The sequence below is a fragment of the Erythrolamprus reginae genome, chromosome 5 (genome assembly GCF_031021105.1).
Source record: "Erythrolamprus reginae isolate rEryReg1 chromosome 5, rEryReg1.hap1, whole genome shotgun sequence".
Lineage (NCBI taxonomy): Eukaryota > Metazoa > Chordata > Lepidosauria > Squamata > Dipsadidae > Erythrolamprus > Erythrolamprus reginae.
In genome coordinates, this window is record NC_091954.1 from 52,439,439 (window position 1) to 52,465,617 (window position 26,179).

Here is a 26,179-nt window from a genome sequence, read left to right on the forward strand (position 1 = left end):
TCCCAATCATCATATCGTAAAAATATCATATCTGATGGTTGTTTTGCTTGAGGTGCAGCTATTGAGTATTGAATGTTATGTCACAAGATTGACAGCATTCTTAAAGAGGCTTAAAGCAGTCGGCTTCTAAGCATAGCTATAGAATGGCTTCTGAATTACGTGCTTTACATTATCCTTAAACAGCTTTTTAAAAAAGTGATGCATGGCCAAATGTGTTGGATACCTCTTACATGTATATTAGGGACCATGTCAGGAAGTACAAGAACTGTAGCAGGGAAGGTATGACTAGTCTCTTCTTTGGAAAAATGTTATCATATTATATGAACATTCATACCCTTTGTTGCATGAAGGAATTAACAGATATATGGAAAAACAGCTAAGGGGACAAAGAGCAGGGAATGCTAATAAATGGATTAAGCAGGATGAGGAATCTGTTGCCTTAGAGGTGTTGGGGAGGTACAAGCTCAACAGTATATCTTTCATTATTTGCCATTGTAATGGTATGTGAGAATGAGCTTGGGAGACAATGGAGGAGGAAGAGATGCCACCTAGGAAGTGAACAGATAAGAGGCAAGATAGCCCACAGCTGCCTAATAGACAGAAAAAGAAACTCTATAATTTATCAGACAGGAAAAGAGCAGGAGTTTTATACTTTGTAAGATTATGTTAACGTAGCCTTACAATAAAGTAGAATTAGCTCATCTGGTCATGATGGACCGTACCTAAGAAAGCTGCCAGCCATGTAGCCTGAGCTTACTGGCAGATGTTGCTCAGCAGATGGGAACAACTAGAGGTTCCGGTGAACTAATAAATGTTATAACAATTACTTATGCACCCTGATACAGTTATACTCCGAGCACAAACAAATCATTTCTGTTATGACGTACATTCAATCTGTTTGAATAAGAGTAGAAGCCTTTAAACTTTAGCTTTAGTTTATCAACCTTTATTTACTCTTATGCAAGGGCAGTTAAAAACCCCCAATCTGCATGTTTAGAAAAATATTTTTTTTAAAGAAAAATTAAGTAACTGCCAGATAAATTTTATTGGAGCAGGGCTTGAGGTAAAATGGAACGTTCGAATTCTGATGGAAACCTTTGCTGCAGTATCGTTCAAGAAAGGAGGGGTGTTATATTTTTCCTTTTTTTGGAGGGGGGACTTAAAAATGCCTTTTGGTCACTACAAGCTATAACAGTGATGATAGTGGTCATCTTTCAGAAGACTGCCAAGGAAGCGTTAGTACATTTTTCAGTATATAAACCTAAAATTTGGCCTCCCTGTAATGAGAAATGAGGACGGATAAAACGAAGGTCTACGTTATGAGCTGTTGCAGCCGATGAGTCATCGGCTGAGTGGGCTCTTGCAGGTCTGCAGCTGTGAGTACTGCAGCAACAGACTGTCTCCTGTCTCTACAAGAGAAGGGGTGTGTGTGTGTAAAACCTCCCCTCCATTTTCAAACTGCGTTTTCTCAAGACGAGAAATACAATTTTAAAATATTATCCGCAGGAGGCATTCTTACATACCACCCTACCCTTGATGGGAGTCAATGGCCCCATTGTTGATATACAGCCTCCCGAGAAGACTTCTGCAGTAAAGGATGCTTGTTAGATTCGAGCAATTCAGCAGCTATTACAACACCCCTAAGGGTCCCAACATCCACGAGCTTGTGGTGGTTGGAAAAATGTAGAAATTTAAAAAAACACAAAAGCCCTTTTAACTCACCGATTGGACATTTATAGAGAAGCAAGCAACTATTTTCCAAATAAATCCTAATAAATGCCATTTAAAGCCAAATGATTGCCTCCCAGGATTTATTACTGCTAGTAATGTGCCCAAAATTGAAAACAAATGACATCAGTGAAATGCAATTATGTCTGGCAGGTATGGTTTATACAAAATTGATCCAAATTATATTCAGGAAATTTTTTTAGGGAAAAGGCTTCCCACCCCCTTTCTGTAACATACAGTTCACAATTGTGTCTCCTTATACTTTTAGTGCCCCCCTCTCTTACAATAACAAGTCTGCCTGCCTTCAATTATTTGTGAAGGCTACGTTGAGGTTACAGTCCTACAAACTGACATATTGTCTCAGCATTCCATGATGTGTCATAGCAGTGGGTTGGGAGTGTACTGGCCTCCTCCACAACATCTGGCAAAAAACATCTGTTTTTATTGAAAGAGTGTGCTGCCATCTAGCCACATTAAGAGGGTAATACATTTTTCCCCAAAAAGCTTGATAAGCTTTCAGATTTTAAATTTGGGAATCTCTCCCAAGTCCTAGTAAGTTGCTTCCTTGTGTTCATATGTGTATTTGTGCACATGCACCTGGAAGATACTAGTGAAGCTATTTGGGAATACGCACCCAGAGTCGACAAATGTGTGAATGTCATCCCAGTAGTCCAATGAAAATAAGCTGGCAACTATATCAGTTGAAAGAGCGAACTGGTAGCAGCAGTGGACTCCATCGGATGTCATCACAGATGTTCTGCACATGTGCATAAGTGTTTCCCGCGCAAGCTCCTGTTCCTGAACCAGTAGCAAAGGTAACTGAAACCCACCAGTGAACTATATTAAGCAATTGTGATATGAAAAGTTGTTGGAAACTTATGATTACACAAAGGCATCATTTCATACTGCACATGAGAAAAATATAGTAAAACTCCTGTATTTTATGAAGAAAATCACATGGATCAAGAAAGTTACACTGAAGCTTGATTCAAAGAAACAGCTAGCACAAATATTAAAAGAAAAGTGAATTAAAATGGAAGGTTAAGATCAGATACAAGCAGGCTAGAACAGAACAAAGAAAACAGCAAGAAAACAGAATAAAGAGAAGGCCAAGGATATCAAAGAAATATCACATGGAAACAAGGAAGATTAAGGAAACTTTGGAAATAATAAAGCTGCAAATAACGTCTATACTCAAGGTCACCAGATAGAGATCAAATGCACTCTATAGTCAGAATCTCCTATTTCAATTGAAGCAGAAACCTTTCCATCAATCCATTAATGGAGAGACTGCAATGAACTATCCAACACCTGACAACAAAGATACAGTGCAATTCTGGACACAGATATGAGGCAACCCAAATAAATACTTCAAGAATGCTGCTTGGCTAAAGAAGGTAGAGAAGGAAAAAGAGAACAGCAGAAATGGTTGGGGGCGGAGGGAGGCCAAGGAAGATTGCAGTAGAGGGTGAAGATAAACTGCATGGTTTTTGGTTAAAACGTCTGACTGGTCTTCATTCATTCATTGCCAAGTCATTTAACAACATACTGTCTACATATACAGTTAGAATAGTGCACTGGACTCAAACTAATCCAGAAGCTCTGCACAGGAAAATCAGAATAATAATAATGATGAATCACGCTCTACATCCACGTAATGACACTGACAGACTCTATTTACCAAGGAGCATAAGTGGTCATGGAAATTTGCAAGTACACCAATAGCTAAAGAACAAAAAAGGGGGATTGGAAAAAATATTTGAAGAAATGTGAAGAAGATGCATTGAAACTAGTATACTATGAAAGCTAAAATGGTCTATAAGAAAAATAAGATGAAGAATACAAGAGAGATTGGGCAAAGTAAAAGATTACATGGCTAGTACATACACACACATACACACACACACACACACACGCACACACACACACACACACACACACACACAAACTAGCAGGCAAAGCAGATAACAGGAACTGGCAATGCCTAACAGCAGGAAAATTCAAGAAAGGCAGAGGGGCTAATTTTGGTTCGCAGAGTACCATGTCTTGTGAACAAATACATGTAAAGTCAGAATTAAAAAGACAGCAAAAGAAACCAAATGCAATCTCTGCAAAGAAAGTGAAGAAACAGTGGACCACCTAGTTAGCTCCTGCAAGGTCACAGACTACAAACAAATTACAAATAATGGCACAACGAAGTAGCAACAATGGTATATTGGAATATCTGCAAGAAATACCACTTGCCTGCAAGCAAAAACTGTTAGGAACCATAAAGTAAACAAAATAATTTAAAAAATGGGGGGAAAGCTGTATTCTGGGACTTTAAAATTCAAGAGAAAAGCGCCTGGCACATAGCATCTTAGACTTAACCACTGTTGATAATAAAGAGAAAGAGCTGAAGAAAATCACAAAATACAAATACTCACAAATAGAGGTGCAAGAACTTGGTAAAAGAAAGCAAAGGTAATATCAATAGTAATAGGTGCCTTGGATGCAATCCCAAAAAATACCTTCAATACCACTTGAGCATGATAGGCACTAACAAAAGGCAGTACCACTGTCAATTGCAAAAGACAGCTTTTACTTGATCTAGCTTACATCCTGTGAAAATATCTTTAATATTATTAAAGAAACATCTTTCTATCCCAGGTCCCCCCTCTTTCAGAAGAGGTCATGACAGTTGTCAGCCTTGATAGCTTCAAGGCAGGATTAGACAGATTCATGGATACCAAGCATATAGATGGTTATTGAAATGGATGCCTCTATGTTGGTTGAGGCAGGCAGGATTCCCTTGAGTACCACTTGTTGGGGGTCAAGGGAATGGGAGGATCTTGCCTTCTCTTTCTGCTCAAGATCCCCATGGACAATTGGTGGGCCACTGCGTGACACAGAATGCTGGACTTGATGGGCTTTGGCCTGATTCAGCATGGCTCTTCTTATGTTCTTATGTCCTTTGGGAAGGACTCGATAGATTGAAAAAAAAAGTGTCAAATCCAGTCTAACCCTCTGGCCAAATGTGCAACAAACCATAATAAATTTTGCTATCAAACAGAAAAAATATGCTAATTAAATCTTAAATTTGCTTTATACAGATGATCTGAAGCTAAATGGAGAATCAGAAAAAAAAATCCAGGCATTAACAAATGGTTTAAGAATTTTTAGTACAAAAGATTAAGTGGAAAGTGGATAAAGATAAAACCTGGCAAAGGTTTACAACTGAAACATTAAAAAAGAAATGAAAGATTTGAATTTGGCAGCTGAAAAGGAAGCTGTTTGAACCAATGTAATCCAGGCCATAATTGAAAAACCATACACACTGTGCAAAGAAGCAGAAGAAACGGTAAATCATATATTCAGCTTGTGTAAGATCACACAAACATATTATAAACGCCTCATAACACATATATGCCAAAGTTATTCACTGGAACATCTGTAAAACTATCAAAAGCCAATTTTGTACTGAAACTCTCAGTACCCAAACCGATGGGAACATATAGGTGAAAAAGTGAATGGTGCAGTGGCCTATAGGTGGAGCTTTTGCCTCCCAATCACGAGGTTTTGAGATTGATCCTACATAGAGGCAGATATGTCTGTCTCTGGGCACAATGAGAATTTATCTACTGAATATAACTTGCATTGGTGACAGGTTATATACAAGGGCATCCAACCAGTAAACACTCAGCTCCATCCAGTTGCCCAGACTTCACCCCACAAGGGATCATTGGGTCATTAAAATATTATGATATAGGCGAAAAAGTAGTAAAAAATAAGCAGGTTAAAATGTTGTGAGATTTCTAAATAGAAAACTGATAAATTCTGAGCACATTACAGCCAGATTTAACTATGGATGAAACGACAAAAGTGTGGATAATTGATGTGGGGATAATAGAATTGGAAGAAGTCATAAAGTATCAAGATATGAAAATTGAAGTTAAAAGATTATGGCATTAACTGGTAGCAGTGGTTGCAGGGGTTATTGGCAAATTGTGTGCCCTATAAAAACAATATGGACAGCACTGAGAAAATCTATGCATTGACAAAACTTTCATTTATCAATTACAAAGGGCCACACTGCTTCGATTTGCACATATGCTATGTTGATACATTACAATAGTTTAGGTTCTTGGGAAGAACTCATATGTAAATGCCATCACCAGCTAAAGAACTGACAGTTGTGATTTCACATTGTTGTGTATATAATAATATACATTTTGCTCACAGATCTCTAATATGACAGTTATTCAATATTCAATATGACTAGCCATTGATGCAGAAAAATTGGATATTGACTACTTGTACGGTTAAGTAGTTAAATTCAAGCTGAAATTAACAGAATATGCAAGCAAGATCGGAATGCCAGTGTTGGAAATAATGAGAAAAATATTGTTGAACAATATGGATTAAAATAAAAAATAAGCAGGGGACCACTTTATCTGTTTCTGTCAATCCAATTATTTTATTTACATTGCTAATATATTCTTCAGACAACCAAGATGACATTTATATAACTACAGTATATAACACCAGATGGAATACACACACAAAAAATCAAATTAACTATATTAGTGGTACAAGATTGTGAAAAGCTCAGTTATAACAACAATTTTCAATCATGAAATGGTATCCTAAACTAAAGAATGCCAATGAACAGACAGTAATTGAGTCAAAGATCAAACAGAGATACAAGGAACATAGTGAAATTCTGTACAATGGGTATATCAACGTCTAATATATCTTATTCTGCAATAGAAGAAAGTACATGTACCTTAAGGATGAATTGTGGAATCCTTGTTGTTGTCTGAGTGTTTGCTTGCAGATTTTTCTGAGCTTGGCTTTTGTTTTCAGACTCTTCATTACCCAATTAGGTAACATCTTCTGAATGGGTATGTGGGTTTCTCCTTGGTATTTCCTTGATTAGGTACATGACAAAGAAGTTAAATGCTGGTGTTTAGGTCAGTAAATTTCAAACACCAGCATGCTGGCTGGGGAATTCTAGGAGTTAAAAGTCCAGATTTATCAAGTTTGAAAAACACTGCCATAGGCCCTTGAGTCTGGGCAATTATGGATTCAGATTGACTAGTAGGAAAAAATGGTCTGTTATTCTGCAGCCACATATTGCATGCTATATGGCCCACAAAAATCAGTGGGAATTCGTTTTGAATAGGCTACCAAGGAATGTACAATACAGTCCTTTGTTTTATTCACCAAGAGACCAGTGATGGGTTGCTACCAGTGTGTTAGGCAACTGTGCACTAGTAGTGCCTGCCAGATTGTGCAATTTGCACACGACTGCTCCGGTGCCAGGCCTTTGAGCGCTACCATATTTTCTCTTTAATTTTTGGTCTTTTTTGCTTCCTGCACATGTGCAGAAGCAAAATCTTGTGAGGGGACACTCACGCATGAGATTTTGGTGATTTTTTTGCTTCTGTGCATTTAGGAAATCTTGTGCACATGCACATTCCCTCGCAAGATTTCAGCGCATTTTTGTTGTCCTGTGCATGCGCGGAAGCAAATTCATGATGCGGATGCACGCACACACATGCACAGTGCATGCACACATGAAAACCATGCTGCGCACACAGCGCACCGGTAGCAGCAGGTAAGAGCAATCCACCACTGCAAGAGACCCAAAACAATGACAGACTTACTGAGATCCCAGGCATGCCTTCACAGAACATAGGTAACCACAACTTATTCTGTCAAACAATTATTTAATATAATTATTCTATGTGGATTTGTACCCAAAAATGAGTTACGAGTAATACAGACTAGGTTCACATATTAAAATTAAATTATGGTTAGATAAGATGTAACTGTAACTTGCCTTCAGACATTGTAGGTGCTGCATCACTGGAGGTTTTTAGGAAAAAACCGTACAGCCACTTGTCTGAAATGATAGGGTCTCCTGCTTGATATTATTCTGACTGATTGAAAAGGTAGCCTTTATTGCCACAACTTAAAAAAATGAATATACAGTACAGTATATATTAATTTCCATACCTTCATATACATATACTGTACTGCAGTGTTCCCTCTAATTTTTTGGGGGAGTGGGCGGAAAAGTATAGTGTCTGAGCGGCAGTCCCTTCGGGACTGGGCAGCACAGAAATAATAAATAAACAAACAAATAAAAAACCCACCCTGTTTTGCCTCAGAAAATTTCAAAATAAAATACTGTACTGTACTGTGTGTCGATAACAGTGAGCTCATAATAGGGCAACTCTATCAATATCAAAATGCCACTTAAATAATTGAGCTAGTTTCAAACTAGATTTTGATTTTCTTTCTCTCTTCCTTACTCCTATTCTTTTTCTTTCTCTTTTCCTTCCTCTGTTTTTTCTATGTTTCTCTCTCTTCCTCTCTTCCTCTCTCTCTCCTTCCCTCTCGGCTTCTGGGCAGGTTTGGAAAACTCTGAGTTGATGATGATTTTTAAGTGAGCAATTGCTCACTGCTCAGCTTAGAGGGAACTATGCTGTACTGTACATACATACAGTGATGGGCTACCAAAATTTTTACTACCACACTGTGGGCGTGGCTTATGCATTTTGTTTCAACATCTTTCAGTGTAAATTTGGTGCTCTGGGGTGGAGCTCCAACTTTTGCTACCTGAACTGCTTTCCTGACCGTTCCCGTAGGAGCCCACCACTGCATACATACATATGTATATGCATACACATATTAATCACAGACTACTTAGAATATATTATTATTATTGTTATTGTTGTTCTCATCATCATCATCATCATCATCATCATTACGATTTCTAGACTGCCCTTTTCCAAAGACTCAGGGCAGCTCACAACAGAAATAAATACAAAAACGACAGCATGGTAAAACTCGTAGTTAAAATGGACCAATTAAAAATCTAAAAGCCACTAGACATACTAAAATATAGCTATAGTTCTGGGCATCCTGTGATCCTAAGTTCAACCGATTCAATGTGCAGTGCATTGTATCAACAGATGCCTCTCGTTTTCCGGGAGACCCAGCTGCAAATTCAGTGCCCACTGGAGAATCGGGCCAAACCTACAAACTTTAACCGGATCCTTTCCTTACCCGGGGAAAACCCACATTCTGCAAGCCTGGGCCGATCCCACCCGCAGCTCGGCCGGCCTATCAAAAGCCCGCCCCTGGGGTTATGAAGATTTCGCGGCTCCTCCCCGGTATCTCCAGCAGCCAAAGCCGGAGTGCGACCCGCCCCCTTCGTTTGCTCTTCAAGCTGAAAATGGCAGCCGCGACAGGGGCGCTCCGAAGGTTACTGCAACCCTCCGTAAGTGCGGCCCCCACCCCTTGCTTGCCACGCCGTTCCCGAAAAATTGGCCCGTGCTGACCCTCGGGGGCGGCTGCAGTCTTGGGGCTTCTCCGTTACCGCGTGAAAGTCTCGCGGCGCTTCTCTCTCTCCCCCCCACCCCCGGTCCGGCGCGCTTTTTGCACCAGAGTAAGCCGAAATAAAACCTCGCAGGGTCTAAATGAATGGCTTGCTTCGGGGACGGGGGACCACTTTCCTTTATCGAGCCCCTCGCTCCCCCTGTCTCGAACCTTTGGCTGTTTTGGTTTTTTTGCAAAATGGGACCCATCACCGCTGCCTTCCCCAGATTTTCCTTTTACGCTATTTATAGATATAGAGATGGATGGATAGACAGATAGAAAGACATAGAAATAGATAGATAGATATAGAGAGAGAGATAGATAGAGATGAATGGATGGATGGATAGATAGGTATAGAGATAGATAGATAGATAGATAGATAGATAGATAGATAGATAGATAGATAGATAGATAGATAGATAGATAGATATAGAGATAGATGAATGGGTGGATGGACAGACAGACAGACATGATTAAATAAGACTGGAGTGTCTCTTTCCCCACCCTTCCGGAACCTTTACTCATCCAGATCTTGGGAACTCCTCCCGCAGCACAAGGATCTTGGGAGGAAAAAAGGGGACCTCGATCTTCGCGTGCTTTGCCAGAGGTCTCTCCCGGGCTATCTCAGGCTGCTTCTGCTCCGCTCCGGTGCATTTTGCCGCTTGCATGTTACATTTTGGTCCCCGCTGCCCGTCTTCCTCTGATACCGAGCCCTGCCCTCTTTTCCTAGGGTGGTTGGACCGGGGCCACCTTATGGAGAGCACGCGCAGTGGCCGGAAGGTGTTTCTCAGCGGTGGCCGGTGGGCGGAAGTGCACGGCCGAAGCGAAGCCGTCTGTACCTCGGTTCCATTTCAGTACTAGTAAGTTCCGGGGCTGAGAGTGAATGAAAGCGCTTGTAATCAACATCTTGCTATATAGTCTCCGAATTGTTCACTGATGAACACTAAATACTCGCTTTAAAAACCCTTCTCTCTCGCTCTGTTTACTGGCCAAAGGTCTCTCCCATGGAAATTGCCTGATTTATTTATTTATTTAGTCAGTCAGTCAGTCCAATACAAATTGAAAGTTAAAAGAGAATAAAAACATGTAGTAGTAAATATCAGGGAAGGGATAGAAGAAGAGACATGAGAATAGAGTACATCAATGAAGAGTAGAGGAAAGGATATATGAATGGGAGAAAAGATATATAAAATATATGAGAGACAATTGGACAGGGGATGGAAGGCACACTAGTGCACTTATGCTCGCCCCTTACTGACCTCTAAGGAATCTGGAGAGGTCAACCATGGAAAGTCTAAGGGAAAAATGTTGGGGGTTGGGGGTTGACACCACGGAGTCTGCAATCATTTCCATTGGCACTGGCCTAAAAAGCAGAGATTATCGTGTACAGATGGGACACGTGTTGTCCCATATGGAATAGCAATAGCATTTAGACTTTTATATAGTGCTTCCCAGTGCTTTACAGCCATCTCTAAGCGGTTTACAGAGAGTAAGTATATTGCCGCCAACAATCGGGGTCCTAATTTTACCGACCTTGGAAGGATGGAAGGCTGAGTCAACCTTGAGCCTACTGAGATTCGATCTGCCAAACTGCTGGCAGCTGATGATCAGCAGAAGTAGCTTGTAGTACTGCACACTGCGCCACCAAGGCTCTTATAGAAAACCCCAAACCAGTGGATTAAAATAAGAAAGCTCTTATAGGAAAGACTAAAGCCAGTGGATTAAAACTATTAAGGAAAAAGGTTTAGACCTAAATACCAAAGAAAACTTTCTTGGCCAATGGACTAGATTACCACCTGATGTGAAATGTTTTCAAATAGACTGGATAAGTCATCTGTCAAATGGTCTAGTCTAGCACAGTCTTTTTCAAACTTGGCAACATGCTATTTTAGGATTTGGACATGCAATCCACACATGTTAAGGCTGCCTAGTTTTAAAAAAAACTTCTAGTAGATCCTACACACCAGAAGATATTGGACTAAATAACTCAGAAGATCTTTTCACCTCAATGATTCTATTACTTTGCTGTTTTTTGGGAATATATTCCAAAGTTGGCACGATGCTGTAAATTGTCTTATTGTTTCTTCTATTTTTTCAGATCTGCTTTTCTGTTATGTTAATTAATGATAGGTTTCATAAGTGTGGTGTTTAACATGTGTTCACTACTGCAGAATTAGTTACATGTTATTTTTAAATTATTTCAGATGGGCATAAATGGAAATAGCCATTCAATGGCAATATTATCAGGGAGTAAGGATTCTGTATAGAGATATACAAAAATATATACATCAGATCAGACCATCAGTTAGTATGGTCTCTTTTGTAAAGGAATGTGCATAATTTGATTTTAAAATGAAGTTAAAATTTCCGGTAATTTTTTTGTCATCTTTGAACAAGCCACAGTGAAGGCAAGAATGCTTTTCTTCCTATTTACATTAAGATTCAGGGCTACAAACTGCATATTTGCATGAATCCTGGCCTTGGGTTAGCACAAGAAAAATAAACATGCTGAATATTAGCCTTCACTAATTGGCTATCTGACAAATATGTTGGACTTCTTTCCGCTTTAGTATGGCTGATGCATCTAAAGATCTTTTCTCAATAGCAGATCCTTTAGTGATTGAAATTGAACCCAAACAGAGGAGATGTTACTGGCACACAGTATATTCAGTCATAGCATGAACTAAATAATGAGAACAGATTATAGACCAGTGATGTCGAACCTATGGCATAGGTGCCGCAAGTGGCACACGTAGCCATATCTGCTGGCACGGGAGCCATTGCCCTAGCTCAGCTCCAACATGCATGCTTGTGCCAGCCAGCTGATTTTTGGCTCACACAAAGGCTCTGGGAGGATGTTTTTGGCTTCCAGAGAGCCTCTGGGAGGATGGGGGAGGAAGTTTTTACCCTACCCCAGCTCTAGGGAAGCCTTTGGAGCTTAGGGAGAACAAAATACGAGCCTATTAGGCCCACAGAAAATAGGGAAACAGTCCGTTTTCGGCCTCCAGAGGATCTCCGGGGGACGCTGTTTTCAGCTTCTCCTGGCATTGAATTATGGGTGTGGGCACTCATACATGTGCGATAGCGCGTGTGCACGCTCTTTTGGCACCCGAGGGAAAAAAGGTTCGCCATCACTGTTATAGACTACAATGGCTAATTCACATTATACTGAAGTCTCAACCTTTCGGTAATTGTGAGAATATGTAATAGTACTGTTATAAAATGGCTATCTTGGGTAGATGTAGCCGGTCATAAAATACCATTAAAAAAATATGAAATTCATTTTTAAAAAAATATGTGCTCACTATTAACTTTTTTTATTTTCTAAAAATGCTGGGGTACATATACTGAGATGTTTGTTCTTTTCTTTTTGTGAATTTGCAAGTTAAGTCTTTTACTTGTTTCTAATCCAAATACAGTATCTGCATTGTAACACATAACTGTACCTAATGATTACTAGGTACCATGAAGTTTGTTCCTGCTGTCACTCAGCGTGCTCCATTTTTTAAGGGGACAGCTGTAGTAGATGGAGATTTCAGGGAGCTCAGTTTAGATGACTTTAAAGGAAAATACCTGGTTCTTTTCTTCTATCCCTTGGATTTGTAAGTATTTTGCTATGTTGTATCTCTTAAGTAGACTTGGCCTTCATGTTTTGGGCAGATAATCTTGTTTGTTAATTCAACCTGACTTGCATTCTGTTTATCATGTAACAGTGGCCTTTTTTGTGTACAAGTTCAGTGATAAGAAATAGGCCAAAGAAATTCTTATGAATGTCTTTCCAGATTAAAGATACTGTTATTATCATCTCAAATTAATCCACCATAGTTTGAAGTTGTTTTGACCATGATGGATTATAATCTACTACATTGCATGTTCTTCAATGTTGTCAAGATGTCTCTGGGGAGAAAGTGACTGGCCCAGTCACCCAGTGAACTAAAAATTGAATCTGCCCATTTCTGCTCCAGCCTTCTAGCTCTTACTATCTCCTCCTACATTGGCTCTCCTCTTCAGAGAAAGGAAAAAAATGACTTGGAATATTAATTGTTTATTTGTCTAGATAAAATGGTACATACATTGTGGATGAAACAAAAAAGCAAATTATATAGTTTAGCCAAAAGACTATTGGATTAAACAAATACACACACTTAATTCTTCAGTAATTTTGTTTTGTAGATGTGAGAAATGTATTGTCTCAATTTGAATGACCCAGATGCCATATTGTGGACAATGCAGATTAGAAATTAGTGTAGAATAAAACCTATTTTGAGCATGAATTGCAGGATTGTGCAATGATCCAAATTGAAAGAGCAAATGATTCCAAGTACTGTATGCATAGTATCTGAATATTCTTTAAGCCAAAGGCATCCTTTCCCAGAATCTTACAGTAGCTATGCAATCCCAGGAAAAGATGCAATTGTTGACAGGTGCTATTTATAGACTCAGATGTACTCCAGATCACATTTTGCCTTTGTAAAATATCTAGATATCTGCATATATTTCTTCTAATGAATATCATTACAATATTGCATGAAGAATCCAGTAATATATTTGTAAAACACCTGTCTGATGCATTTAATGTCTGGTGCATTTATGATAACTAAAAATGTACAAATTATAATTTAGAAATTGTATGATCCCCAAATCTTACATTTCTTATTTTATGTTCTATACCTTTATGTTAGTTATGCTGCTATAGCTGGTCCCTAAAAACTAATTGTAATGAAACAGAGGATGGAACATTTGTGGATTTCAAGCAGCTTTGCATAGAATACAGACTACAGCATATTTTGGATCTTTTGGCAATTATGACAAGGGAATTATAAATAGTGATCAATAAACATTATAAACATTTGATAGAAATTGGGGATTCAATTTTGAAGCAACATTTTTGGCATCTTTTCTAGATTACATGTCATTATTCTTCTGAAGTTTGTCCTTTCCATTTATGTTCCAAAGAATTATTTGGATAAGCAGGGTGCCCCACATGGATAAATATTTATTTTGCTCATACTTTGTACAACATAGTGGTATAAAGTTTTTTAGAGTCCTGTTCCATTCTTTTCATTCTCTGTCTGTATTTTCCCCTACCAGCACTTTTGTATGTCCAACAGAAATTATAGCTTTTAGTGACAAAGCAAATGAATTCCATGATGTGAATTGTGAAGTTGTTGCTGTATCAGTTGACTCTCACTTCAGTCATCTGGCCTGGATAAATACACCAAGAAAGGTAGAAATTAAGTTTCTTTTCACTTATTCTTGCATTATCATTATATTTAATTATATCTATATACAGCACCACAGATACTAGCTACTGTTTTTACTTATTTGGATATTTATTAAAATCTTAAATACTTAGGGTAATAAATACTTAAAATCTATTTAAAATCTAGATTCATCTTATTCACATTAATATTAGTTTGGTATATAAATATATGTGTTTCTTAAAGGTCACTGTTGTAATAAGATTTTCTTAAAATGTAAGCAGAAATTTGATCATTTTTCAGCTGTGAATATTTATACTTTTCCTATCAGATAGGCATTTCACTTTCACCTATAAAAATAAAAACGAACTATTCATGGTTTCTGCTGTTTCTGAAATTAATTGATTTGTTGTGGTATTTAATTTTATTTGTACTTTCTTCTCACGGGTATTGTGACTTAGTTATTTGCATCAAATGCCTCAAAATTTGCATCAAATCATTGTGCATGTATTATGATTGTTGTATCATTGTGACCAGCTTCAGACATCACTGTTCGTTTTGTGCAATCTACTCTAAACCATAAGAAAAGAAGTGCCCAATAAGAAAAGGAAAGATAAAACAGTCTACATTATTATGCTTGGTCATATGCTACTAATTTAAGTCTAATTATAAAACTCTGAAACCAATAATTATAATCTTTATTAGTAAAATAAAAAAGCAATTATGTGAAATATATGGTATGCAACCAAGAAAAATTAGTGTCTTATTCTGTTAATCATCACTTAGAACATCCTTCAAGTGGGACTGTTGATTGAAGTAGCGATTCTTTCTTGCTGATTTAAAAGAATCAAGTCTCCTGAAAGAATTTGAAATTGGATCTTGCTCTTACCTATTTCCTGAGCTTTTCTGTCTTGAGGTTCTGTTGTCTTTTCTCCTTTTCTTAAGCCCTTTTATCAATCGAATCTGTAAATTGTCAGAGTCCTGGATTAAAATCTGTGCTTCAGAACACTGCCATGTACTTTAAAATCATCGATACATTATTTTCATATCCACAAGTAACTCTAATATGACTGGGAAATGGGCTGAGGTTTTTAAAACATAGCTTTACTTGCTTGCGTATGCTACAGCCTTGACGTCTGTCTAGCCATGTAGCTAGATTTATGACCCTGTGGCAGGGTTTCCACAACTAAAATGCAAGTGGTGACCACACACTTTTGTCTAGGAGATGGCCCAGAAACACTAATGAGACTTGATGGCCTTGTTTCAAGGACAGGTCATTTATTTCCTTGGCTCTGTAATGTAGTTAAATTGAGCAGATGCAGCATGCCTTATTACTAAGACTCTTGGGTAAAGACGGTGTATCTTTCTAATATAGCAAATACAATTAAAATTTACAATTTTAAAACTTAAAATCAGATGGTTGAACTTTTGTTTACTTTATTATTGTATTAATAATACAATAAAATAATATAAAATATTATTTTATTTTTTATCCACCACTTTTTATAAATAACTTGAGGTGGCAAACATACCTAATATTCCTCCCTCCTTCTATTTTCTCCACAACAACTCTTATGAGGTGAATTGGGCTGAGAAAGAGTGACTGGCCCAAAGTCACCCAGTCAGTTTTCATGTGGTAAAATGGAATTAGAACACACATTCTCACAGTTCTAGCCTGGTGCTTAATCACTAGACCAAATCTTTATTAGTGGCAATATTTGATGGCCACAGTAAAAAACAATAAATAAAAGCTTTTTATTTCTGTTTATTTTAATGAAAAACTGCAGCAGTGTCAGCATAATTGGGTCTATGTCAGTGAAGGGCTGCCCGTTGCCGGCACTACCAGTGCGCTCCCGGTGACCAGTGTGGGCCTGTGGGCGTCCAGCGTGTGCACACATTGGCACAAGATTCAACTTCTGCCTATGCGCAGGAGGCAAAATCTCATGCAAGGACATTCGTGTGCGAGATTTTGGTGATTTTCGGCAATTCGGCGCATGAAAATCGGTGAAATCTTACACACATGACCATACTTGCACAAGATTTTGCTTTCTGCACATGCGCAGAAGCCAAATCGCACATGGGCGCTCATGCACACATCTCATGCGAGTGCGCACATGCATGCGTTGGGGACATGGAGATGCATGCGCACCTTCATTTTTCCAACTAGGACTTTGTACCGGATCGTCCATGTAGCAGCCTAGAACTGGGCTACGTCCTTTCATATGAAAAGGGCAGGTTGGTTTTATATAGGCCACCCTACCCTATTGTGCCCATTTGATGCGTGCAACCACACTTTTCAAATCAATTGCCTCCTAGTACACCAGTAAAAATTTAATCATTAATTATGAAACAACAAAAATGTTCTTGTTTGGATAACTTTGTAAAATTTTATTCTCAAAGTTAAAATACAGAGCTTCAATGAAAAAGGGAGAGAGAAAAACAACGACAAACCAAAAACTAAACAAGACAAAAATATTGTGCAAAAAACAAATGCATACACATATACACACTCACACACCTGGTCCATCATATATTAATTCAGTAAACCCACAAGTGTTGCTTTAGCACATTATCTCTACAGTATTGTTTCCCCAAACAACCAAATAGTTTTTACTCTTGCTTGCTATATTTCCTTTCTGCATCTGGGAGGGAAGGTTCTATGATTTAACAAAAGATTTGCAGATCTTTCCTTGAGGTTTGGGAGAAATGGAAACTGGTTGCTGGGTTGCCTTTTGTATAGAAAACTGTAAAATAGATATATTTTCTCCTGTATCACAATACTCTTGCAGGACAAAGATTACATTAATATCTTGCTGGTTAATCAGGAGGAAAGGATTTCAGAAACACTTCTGTGTTAGAGCTATGATAAAACAAACTGGTACTCCAAGTGAGGAACTAAGCCTTACTTAGATTCTCATAACTCAATATACTGTATATATTTATTTTTTCCTTTATTCCATCCCCCCTTCTTTTCCTTTTAAACATACACATGCCACTCTATATATTATTCTGCTATCTCTTTGGTATAATTGGTTTTGGACCAACATTGTTTTATTCCCAACAAATCCTAGCAGACCTTTGCCAAGTATTAGATGAGCAATACCGGATTAATGATTGAATCTATTTCCTGAAGCCTGAATCAAACACCCTGTGAGACTAGCCATGATTACAATAAAAACCTCATAATATTAATATAACAGAAATGCAACTAATATTATATTAATATATTCAGTAAAGATCTTACATGTACAAATCTGAAGAAATAGGCTAGATACTAAAACTGAAATAGGATTAATTTCATTTGGGACTAAGGAATGGTGGGAAAACATGAAATTATGTTATTTCTGAAGTCTACAACATTTCTCTCTAATATTTATATCCAGGTACATTGCTTATAAATAGTAATAATAGTAATAATAGTGATGATGGTAATGTATGAAAATCTGTCTTACGCTGATGTTGGATTTTCTTTCTCCAGCTCTTAATGGTTGTTTGTGATTTTTCATTCATTCATTCATTTCATTCACTCATTTTTCATTCATCATCTTTTGATTAATAGTAAAAATATGGAAGGCTACAGAAAAGCTGAAATGTTTGTCTTTTACCTTAGACTGGTGGTTTAGGCCACATGAATATCCCACTACTATCAGATATAACAAAACAGATTTCCCGAGACTATGGTGTTCTTGTAGAAAGCTCTGGGCTAGCATTAAGGTAAGGAATCTTGTTTTCGTACTTACCTTGAATGTGTCTAGTAAGATAAGATAGGGATTTATATATGATGCCATAAAATACTTGAATTGTTTTTAATTTAGTACATTGGTTTAATAAGATTTCTATCACTATAATGAAAAATAAAGGGGAAAGAGGACATCCCTGTCTAACTCCTTTTTCTATGTTGATATTTTCTGTTAGTTCGCCGTTACAAATTATTTTTGCTGTTTCTCAGAAATGTATTGCTTCAATGGCTCTTATGAATTTCCCTTTGAAGTTCATTTTAATCAATTGTTGCAGTTTGTAAACCTAAGCTCTTGGTTTAGTAAATTGTGTGAATAAATCTGTCTTTTCCTGAAGCTTACAGTTATTCTACGACTTTGAGCTAAGGAAAAAAGGGAGAGGAAATAAGCTGCTTCCCCTCTTTTCCCCTTTTTTGTAGCACTGAACTTACACAAATAGACAGAATGCAGCACAAAGGGGCATTTTTGCATGTTCCACCGCCTTTGAGCTGCTTTCCCCTTTTCTCACAGCACAAAGCCAGTTACGTACAACTTAGAAGTATAGTGCAAAAGGGCATTTTGACATGCTGCGACCTCTTTAAACTACTTTGTGCAGCTTCTTTTTTATTCCCCACTCTGTAGACCAGTGGCCAGGCTGGCCACAGCTTGCCAGAAGTGGAAACAAGAAGATGATGGCAAAGGTTATCTGGGACTATGAAGTGCTTGATGGCAAAGGACTAGACTTGGTTGGGGTGGCTGTGGCTTCCCTAGGCATGGCAAGCAGAGTTTAGTTCTGGAGCTGCTTGCTGTCTTGCAGAAGATACAGGAATACCTGTATCAGATAATATTTTCAGCAGATTTTTGAAATGTCATTTAACCTGCCTTAGCCAACTAGAGAGAGATTAATTTTATAGGAGCAGTGATTTTACACACACACCCCACCACCACCACTACCGCCACCACAATAAGAGTTTTCTTAATTGTTCACAAAAATTTTTAAAACTTTGAAAAATACTTTATTTATTGAATGTAGTACAGAATAAAATACTGTATATTTTTGCTGGAATCTTCTGGATAGAATGTAAGACTGGGAATATGTTAGATCTCTCCTACCGTGCAAATATAACAGCTGAAATTCCCTCCTTCCCTCTTATCTACATAACTATATATGAATCTATCTGTCTGTCTTGATTATAGTTGGTCAGTTAAGGCTCTTGAACATTTTCATGTGGTAAACTTCATATATAAATCTTCATAAATAAAAGTTACATGTGACATCTATTACTGATGCGCAGTATTTTTTTTTCTTGCTGTATTTAAACCGACAAGTCTGTTATGGCTTCAGAATATTTAGAGTAGGTATAATTTATTTATTAATTGGACTTATATGCCGCCCCTCTCCGTGGACTCGGAGCAATAATTTTAAAAGACTGGTGGAAAAATACAGTGGAAGCTACATTAACTCCCAACAGAATTAGAACCGGCTCTTTTACAAGCAAACAAATTACATAAATGCAACTGCCTTTTTCACTACTATCTGGTAGAGAAAGAAGAAGGGGATATTAGTAGACATGAGACCTCATTGTGTGTTTTACATTATAAAGCCATTTTTGCAGGAAGTGTATATTTAATTTTAAAAGATGCATTTACAAAGAATTTGACGTAGAGACATGGGACAAAGTATGGATTACAAATGGGAAAATGACGAAATCAGTTTCTTTAAAAGAAAACCAAATCAAGATGTTTTATAGGTGGCACCTTCCTCCAAATAGGATTGCCAAGATGTTTCCAAACATTTCCCCAAATTGTTGGAAATGTAAAACTGAAATAGGTTCCTATGGTGAAGTTAAGATATATTGGAAAATGATAGAAAAAATGTTAAAAGAGATTACACAACAAGAAATTAAAAAAACCCCAGAATTTTACCTTTTAGGCATAACTAAGCAGAAATATAAAAAAGATATTTTTTATTTAGTTGTACATATTTTAACAGCGGCCAGGATAGTTTATGCACAAAACTGGAAAGGGGAAAATGTTCCCAAAAAAGAAGATGTAGTAAAAAAAAAATTGGATTGTGCAGAGATGGATATGATGACAAGAAGGCTGAACGACCAAGAAGAATCCGAATTTTATATCATTTGGAACAAAGTTTATAAGTGGATAGACAAAAATTAAAATTAAATGTTATGAGAAATGCATGAATATATTAAAATGATATTAGAATTTTTCTGTTTTCTTTTTTTTATTAACTAAATTTTATGGTTATTAGAATGTGTAAACAAAATTCTTCTTTTCATCTAGATTAATATGTAGACTTAATGATTTAAGAATATATTCTTTTTTCTGTATTAAAAATTGACTTCAAGAAGCGAGGGGTAATTGTAACCCCATTATGTGTTTAAATGTTTGTGTGTCTGTATGTTTTTTTATGAAAAAATTAATAAAGTCTTATTATAAAAAATAAAAAGATGCATTTACTCTTTTTAAAGGGGCCTTTTTATCATGGATCCTAATAGCATTATCAAGCATTTAAGTGTCAATGATCTCCCAGTGGGTCGCAGTGTAGAAGAAACACTTCGGTTGGTGAAAGCATTCCAGTTTGTAGAAACACATGGAGAAGTCTGCCCAGCAAATTGGGTTCCAGACTCCCCCACGGTATGTTATTAAAGCTAATACGTAAAACAGAATGTTCCTTGTTTTTATTATAGAACACCCTCCCCCCCTTTTCAGTATCTAGAGTTGTCCCATGCACTACTACTAATGCATGCCAGGTTATTTAGAATTGCTCTTTTCCTTATGATTGGATGCCAGTGTGAGGGAACACAACAGCAATCCTGACTGCAATTTCCATGCTAAATGGTGTGGCCTGATGTGATATGTTACCCTGCAAATACAAATTGTGTGGCTGCTGCAATTAAGAGGCTATCCTAAAGTTGCCATTTGCAACATTCTGCAATCCTTGGCATCCTCTTTGACTTTGCTTGTAGAAAGTCGACAAGGAAAGTTGCAAATGGAATCACACATCCATGGGATGTTGTGATATCAATTTATGGTAATTGAATACCGGCCACCTGCTACTCAGACCACAATCAAATGACCACAGAGGATACTGCTATGGCTGTAGGTCCCAAGAACTGGTTTAACCTTGCTGTTCTGCTTGGGTCAATATGACCCAAAATGAAATTTGAGACCTGTAGATCAGTGTTTCCCAACCTTGGCAACTTGAAGAGATCTGGACTTACACTCCCAGAATTCCCCAGTTTGGGAAACACTGCTGTAGATTATTTGTCATGCGGATCTCAAAGTTGTGATTAATTTACTTTTCCTCATTTGAGGGGTTTTTACTATGAGTGTGGGGGGTTTTTTCGTTTTGTTTTCTTTTTACTACATGCTGATTGTTACATTTCGTTACACCTGAAACAGTACAAGTGTATAGTAAATGCGAACACAACAAGATTAAGTACTGTACTTGTCCATTATTATTGAAAATTTGAACAGTAGTTGGAAATAGGATGGCCTTTAAATTCCTTACTATCTTGTGAGAGATAATAAAGGGATGTTTGATATTAATCTGCGTAGGGATTCTGTACAGCATTTAATTAATTGCCTTAATTAATTGATTGAATGAATAACTCAATACTTACTTTATAACCCTTTTTGTTTTTCAGATTAAACCAAACCCAGAAGATTCAAAAGAATATTTTTCAAAAATACATAAATAGAATGATGAACAATACCGGAGTAATGATTGAATCTATTTCCTGAAGCCCGAATAAGACTAGCCATGATTATAATAAAAACCATATAATATTTTCTACTTTGCTATGATGAATGTCTAAATGTTCACAGGACTTTGGCCTTGTTGCATAGGTGAATTAATTTAATCCTAAATTAGTTTAAATAGCACATATATCCTACACAAAATACTTGAAAAGAATTCTCATTTAAGTAAAAAGGCCTGCGTTTTATATTTAGTGTAGAAAAATACTGATGTTCTTTAGTTTATTTTAATTTGTTGTATATTCAGGCTTCCTAGCTTCATAAACTTAATGAAACTGTAACCCAATTCACACACATTCAGTAAATTAGTTGCATTCATAGCATGAACCTTCATGCCTCATTTTTTTACTCCTTTGACAAGCAACCAACACAGGATGTCTCTTTGGGAATTATCTTTGTGATCTAATAATGAAATAATCATGATTATTCAGCATAATAAATATGCTATTAAATATTTTAGAATACTGTACTGAAATTAAAACATTTGGGAAGAGTAAATGAAGAATATATGCTATTATTTAAATAAAAAGAAGAGGAAGTTATGAACCAATGTTTGTTAATACCAACACTAAACCTTCACATGTTTTTGAAATGTTGCTGTGACTATTTAGTAATACTTTTGAGTATAAATTTTCAATAATATACTGATGGGATGTTAATTATACAGAGAATTTATTGTAAAAATTGATAGAGCTTATTTTTGAACAAGATTTTTCACATAATAACAACTATGAATTGATAGAACTCTAAAAAGAAAACTGGATTTTGCTATAATTACATGTAGTTTCCTTTATCCCACCAGTATATTTTCAATTTGCTTTCCCTTGCCTTGATGCTCAATGCTCTCTGTACTAGAAGTATATTCTTAATAATCCTTTGTGGGAATGCATGGAAGCACAGTTTGTATGAACAGTTGCACCACTCACTGGTCTTTTATAAATAGTTCCTGTGCATTGTGCAGACAGTAATTCAAGAAGAGCAGAGGATGTTGCAGCCACAGAAATTAAACTAACTAAGCTAACAAGTATTGGTGCAACATAAATGATGCTAGCTAAACCAACATCTCAAAATACTTGTTTTGGATCATTGGAACTTATATGCAACCTTTTACAACTCACAAGTCAATACAGTAATTCTCGCTGATTCATTTAGTTACATTTATTTGACTGAAATTCCGTTTTTTTGTCTGGAAGGTCTTGATAGCAAGTATCTCCCATATTTATTCCCACCGCAACAACCCTGTGAAAACTAAGGAGAAATTTCCTGACAGTTAGAACAATTAATTAGTGGACAGCCATTTTCTGACATGGTATTCGACCAATGGAATAGGTGAGGGTACACCTATGGCACATGTGCCAGAAGTGGCAAGCAGAGCCCTCTGTGGACACCCCCGCCATTGCCAGCTTTTCTGGTTTTCAGTGTGCATGCGCACCAGCCACCTCCATCTGCCCACCCGCCCTGCTGTGAGCGGCGGCTCCACTGAGCGGCCTGTTTGCCCGGCTGCTGCGGTTCCGCCACCTGCCGTGCCGCTCGCATTGGCTCTGCCCTTACCTTTTGAGGCGGTGCTTGCGTGACCTGCAGCTTCTCCCTCATTTTGTGTGCACGGCACGTTCATGGTCAGCGTTAATGGAGTTGCAACGGCCCGCTCCATTTCCACTACCAGAACAGCATTCCCCTCATTCCGGGTGTGGCCCACCCCTGTCCAGAGGGGAAGGAGGCTCTTCCGACTGCAGTGCCAACCGTCCCAATTGCAGCGGTCTTGGGCTGCTTTTCCTAAAAGTGGGAAGTGGCCCGGCTTTTGGCTGAGGGATGGGGGCCAAAAGTACTTTATTTATTTATGTTTTGATTTGATTTGATTTGTATGCTGCCCCTCTCCGTAGACTTGGGGCGGCTCACAGCAACAATAAAACAATGTACAACAAATCTAATAATTTTTAAAAATACTAAAAAACCCATTATTAAAAGCAAACATACACACCATACCATGCATAAACTGTATAGGCCCTGGGAATATGTCTCAATTCCCCCATGCCTGATGGCAGAGATGGGTTTTAAGGAGTTTGCGAAAGGCAAGGAGGATGGGGGGAGCTGGTTCCAGAGGGTCGGGGCCGCCACAGAGAAGGCTCTTCCCCTGGATCCTGCCAAACGACATTGTTTAGTCGACGGGACCCGGAGAAAGCCAACTCTGTGGGACCTAACCGGTCACTGGGATTCGTGCGTCAGAAGGTGGTCCCAGAGATATTCTGGTCCGATGCCATGAAGGGCTTTATAGGTCATAACCAACACTTTGAATTGTGACCGGAAACTGATCGGCAACCAATGCAGACTGCGGAGTGTTGGTGTAGCATGGGCATACCTAGGGAAGCCCATGATTGGTCTCGCAACTGCATTCTGCACAATTTGAAGTTTCTGAACACTTTTCAAAGGTAGACCCATATAGATAGCATTACAGTAGTCGAATCTCGAGGTGATGAGGGCATCAGTGACTGTGAGCAGTGACTCCCGGTCCAGGTAGGGCCGCAACTAGTGCACTAGGTGAATCTGGGAAAACGTCCCCTTCGCCACAGCTGAAAGATGGTTCTCTAATGTAAGCTGTGGATTGAGGAGGATGCCCAAGTTGCGGACCCTCTCTGAGGGGGTCAATAATCCCCCCCAGGTTATGGACGGACAGATGGAATTGTCCCTGGGAGGCAGAACCACAGCCACTCCATCTTATCCGGGTTGAGTTTGAGTCTGTTGACACCCTTCCAGACCCCCACAGCCTCCAGACACCGGCACATCACTTCCACTGCTTCGTTGACTTTATGCCCCTCATTGGCTCACCTTAATTTATTTCGCTTCATGCTGTCCACTGCCAACATTTTTAGACACGGTAAATATACTGTCTTTTCTTGTTTCCCACCATAGTCACAGTGAAGCCAAGCACTACAGACGCTTTGCTTCGTCATATTTCCTCATCTTAGCTTTCTGGAGACTTACATTTGTCTCATTATCCCTGTCTCTCTCCTCCTTTCTTTTCATCCCTGTACTTTATATCACTTTCTCTGTGCTGTGTGCTATTGTTTGGTGCAAAAATCCCCTACTCCTTGCAGCAAAATACCCGAGGTTCCCTGGGGTCACATCCCCCCCATCTTCCACGCCCCACCCAAGAGGACCACTATTTGAGAAGCACTGAGCTATACCCTCGAAAATGTTTGGGTATCATCAATGCTGCATAAGAAAATTGCTTGGAAAGATTATATAGTACCCCATTCAGTACACAAAAATTATTTATTAGTCGTTTGATCTGATGTAGTCTATTTCAGAATACAGTAGCTGTGAAGCTGCACAAGCCATTTCCTGTCATTGAATAAGATGAAGAACTGTGTGACATTTCTCATTCTGAAACTCTCTCCAGAATATAGGAAGGGTGGTGGGTGGTGGGGGTGGTTGTATACTTTTTGTAGCAAGATCATCCTATTCCTATAAGTACACTTTAGGTATGCAACATAGGGTAGAACCTAAGTGAGTCTTATGTTCTATTTGATTTTGATTTGATTTTCTTGTCAACTCACTGGGACATAAAAGCCTGTGGTGATTTGGCCGCATGCAAATGTTAACAGATGATAAAAGGGACTGAACTATGAGCATTTTATTTGCATCTGGGTGATACTGAGAAAGCACTTGATTTGACTGAATCAATTAAGGTCAGAATAAAATGTCCCAGATATAATATGTTTCATATGAACCGTTTATTATTCGGTTTATTAAAAAAATAGATATTTCATTTTCAAAACGGGTTTTTTTTAAAATAACGACTCTAGTTTGGGGTGGCACAACAGCTCTCTGGCTAGACTCTGGAAACCCAACCCTTTAATTGCCTTCTAATTCAATGTATTGCGGGAATTGACGCAAGCGGCTTTCCCACGTCGTGGTTAGCGCGATGCAAACGTACTGCACGATCCGCGCTCGGAGCCAGCAAGCGTGCCAGCTTGATCCGAGTCGGGAACGCTCGCTTGACGTCGCACGCGGTCATCATTGCGTGCCAGGTTCACCCAAAGCGTGCATTAAGATCGGTTGCCCAGCCCCTAAGTTATGCTAACACAGCTTCCTACCCGTTCGCATTGACAGCATTGCATTCACGATAATGGCTGCGATGGTTTGGATTTCAAACACTAAATTCAATTGACCTCCCTTTTCTAAGAGAACTGTAAGGGGCGTGCATAAGCGCACTATTGTGCCTACCGTCCCTGTCCTATTATCCTTTTTATCACTTCTTTATATTTTGTTATATTAATAAAAACAATAATTGTATACTTGTTTGACAAATACAATACAATAAAATGAATAAATCATGTCTCCGGGTGTTCCTTAGTTTTATTCTTAGCCATGAGGGAGATGTCACCC

At 38.3% G+C, this 26,179-nt stretch overlaps 1 protein-coding gene across 2 annotated transcripts; it reads left to right on the forward strand.

Annotated features, from left to right (window-relative positions):
* Positions 1-8,768: 8,768 nt before the first annotated feature.
* PRDX3 (peroxiredoxin 3) lies at positions 8,769-22,339 on the forward strand. 2 transcript variants are annotated; one of them, XM_070752604.1, is made up of 7 exons: positions 8,891-8,998; positions 9,827-9,956; positions 12,557-12,698; positions 14,188-14,323; positions 17,908-18,011; positions 20,503-20,668; positions 21,682-22,339. In XM_070752604.1, the coding sequence occupies exons 1-7, from the start codon at positions 8,954-8,956 to the stop codon at positions 21,733-21,735; spliced, it is 777 nt and encodes a 258-aa protein (XP_070608705.1). In that variant the 5' UTR covers positions 8,891-8,953; the 3' UTR covers positions 21,736-22,339. The 2 variants fall into 2 exon arrangements, with proteins under 2 accessions (XP_070608706.1, XP_070608705.1); XM_070752605.1 differs by lacking the exon at positions 9,827-9,956 and having other exon boundaries at positions 8,769-8,998.
* Positions 22,340-26,179: the final 3,840 nt, after the last annotated feature.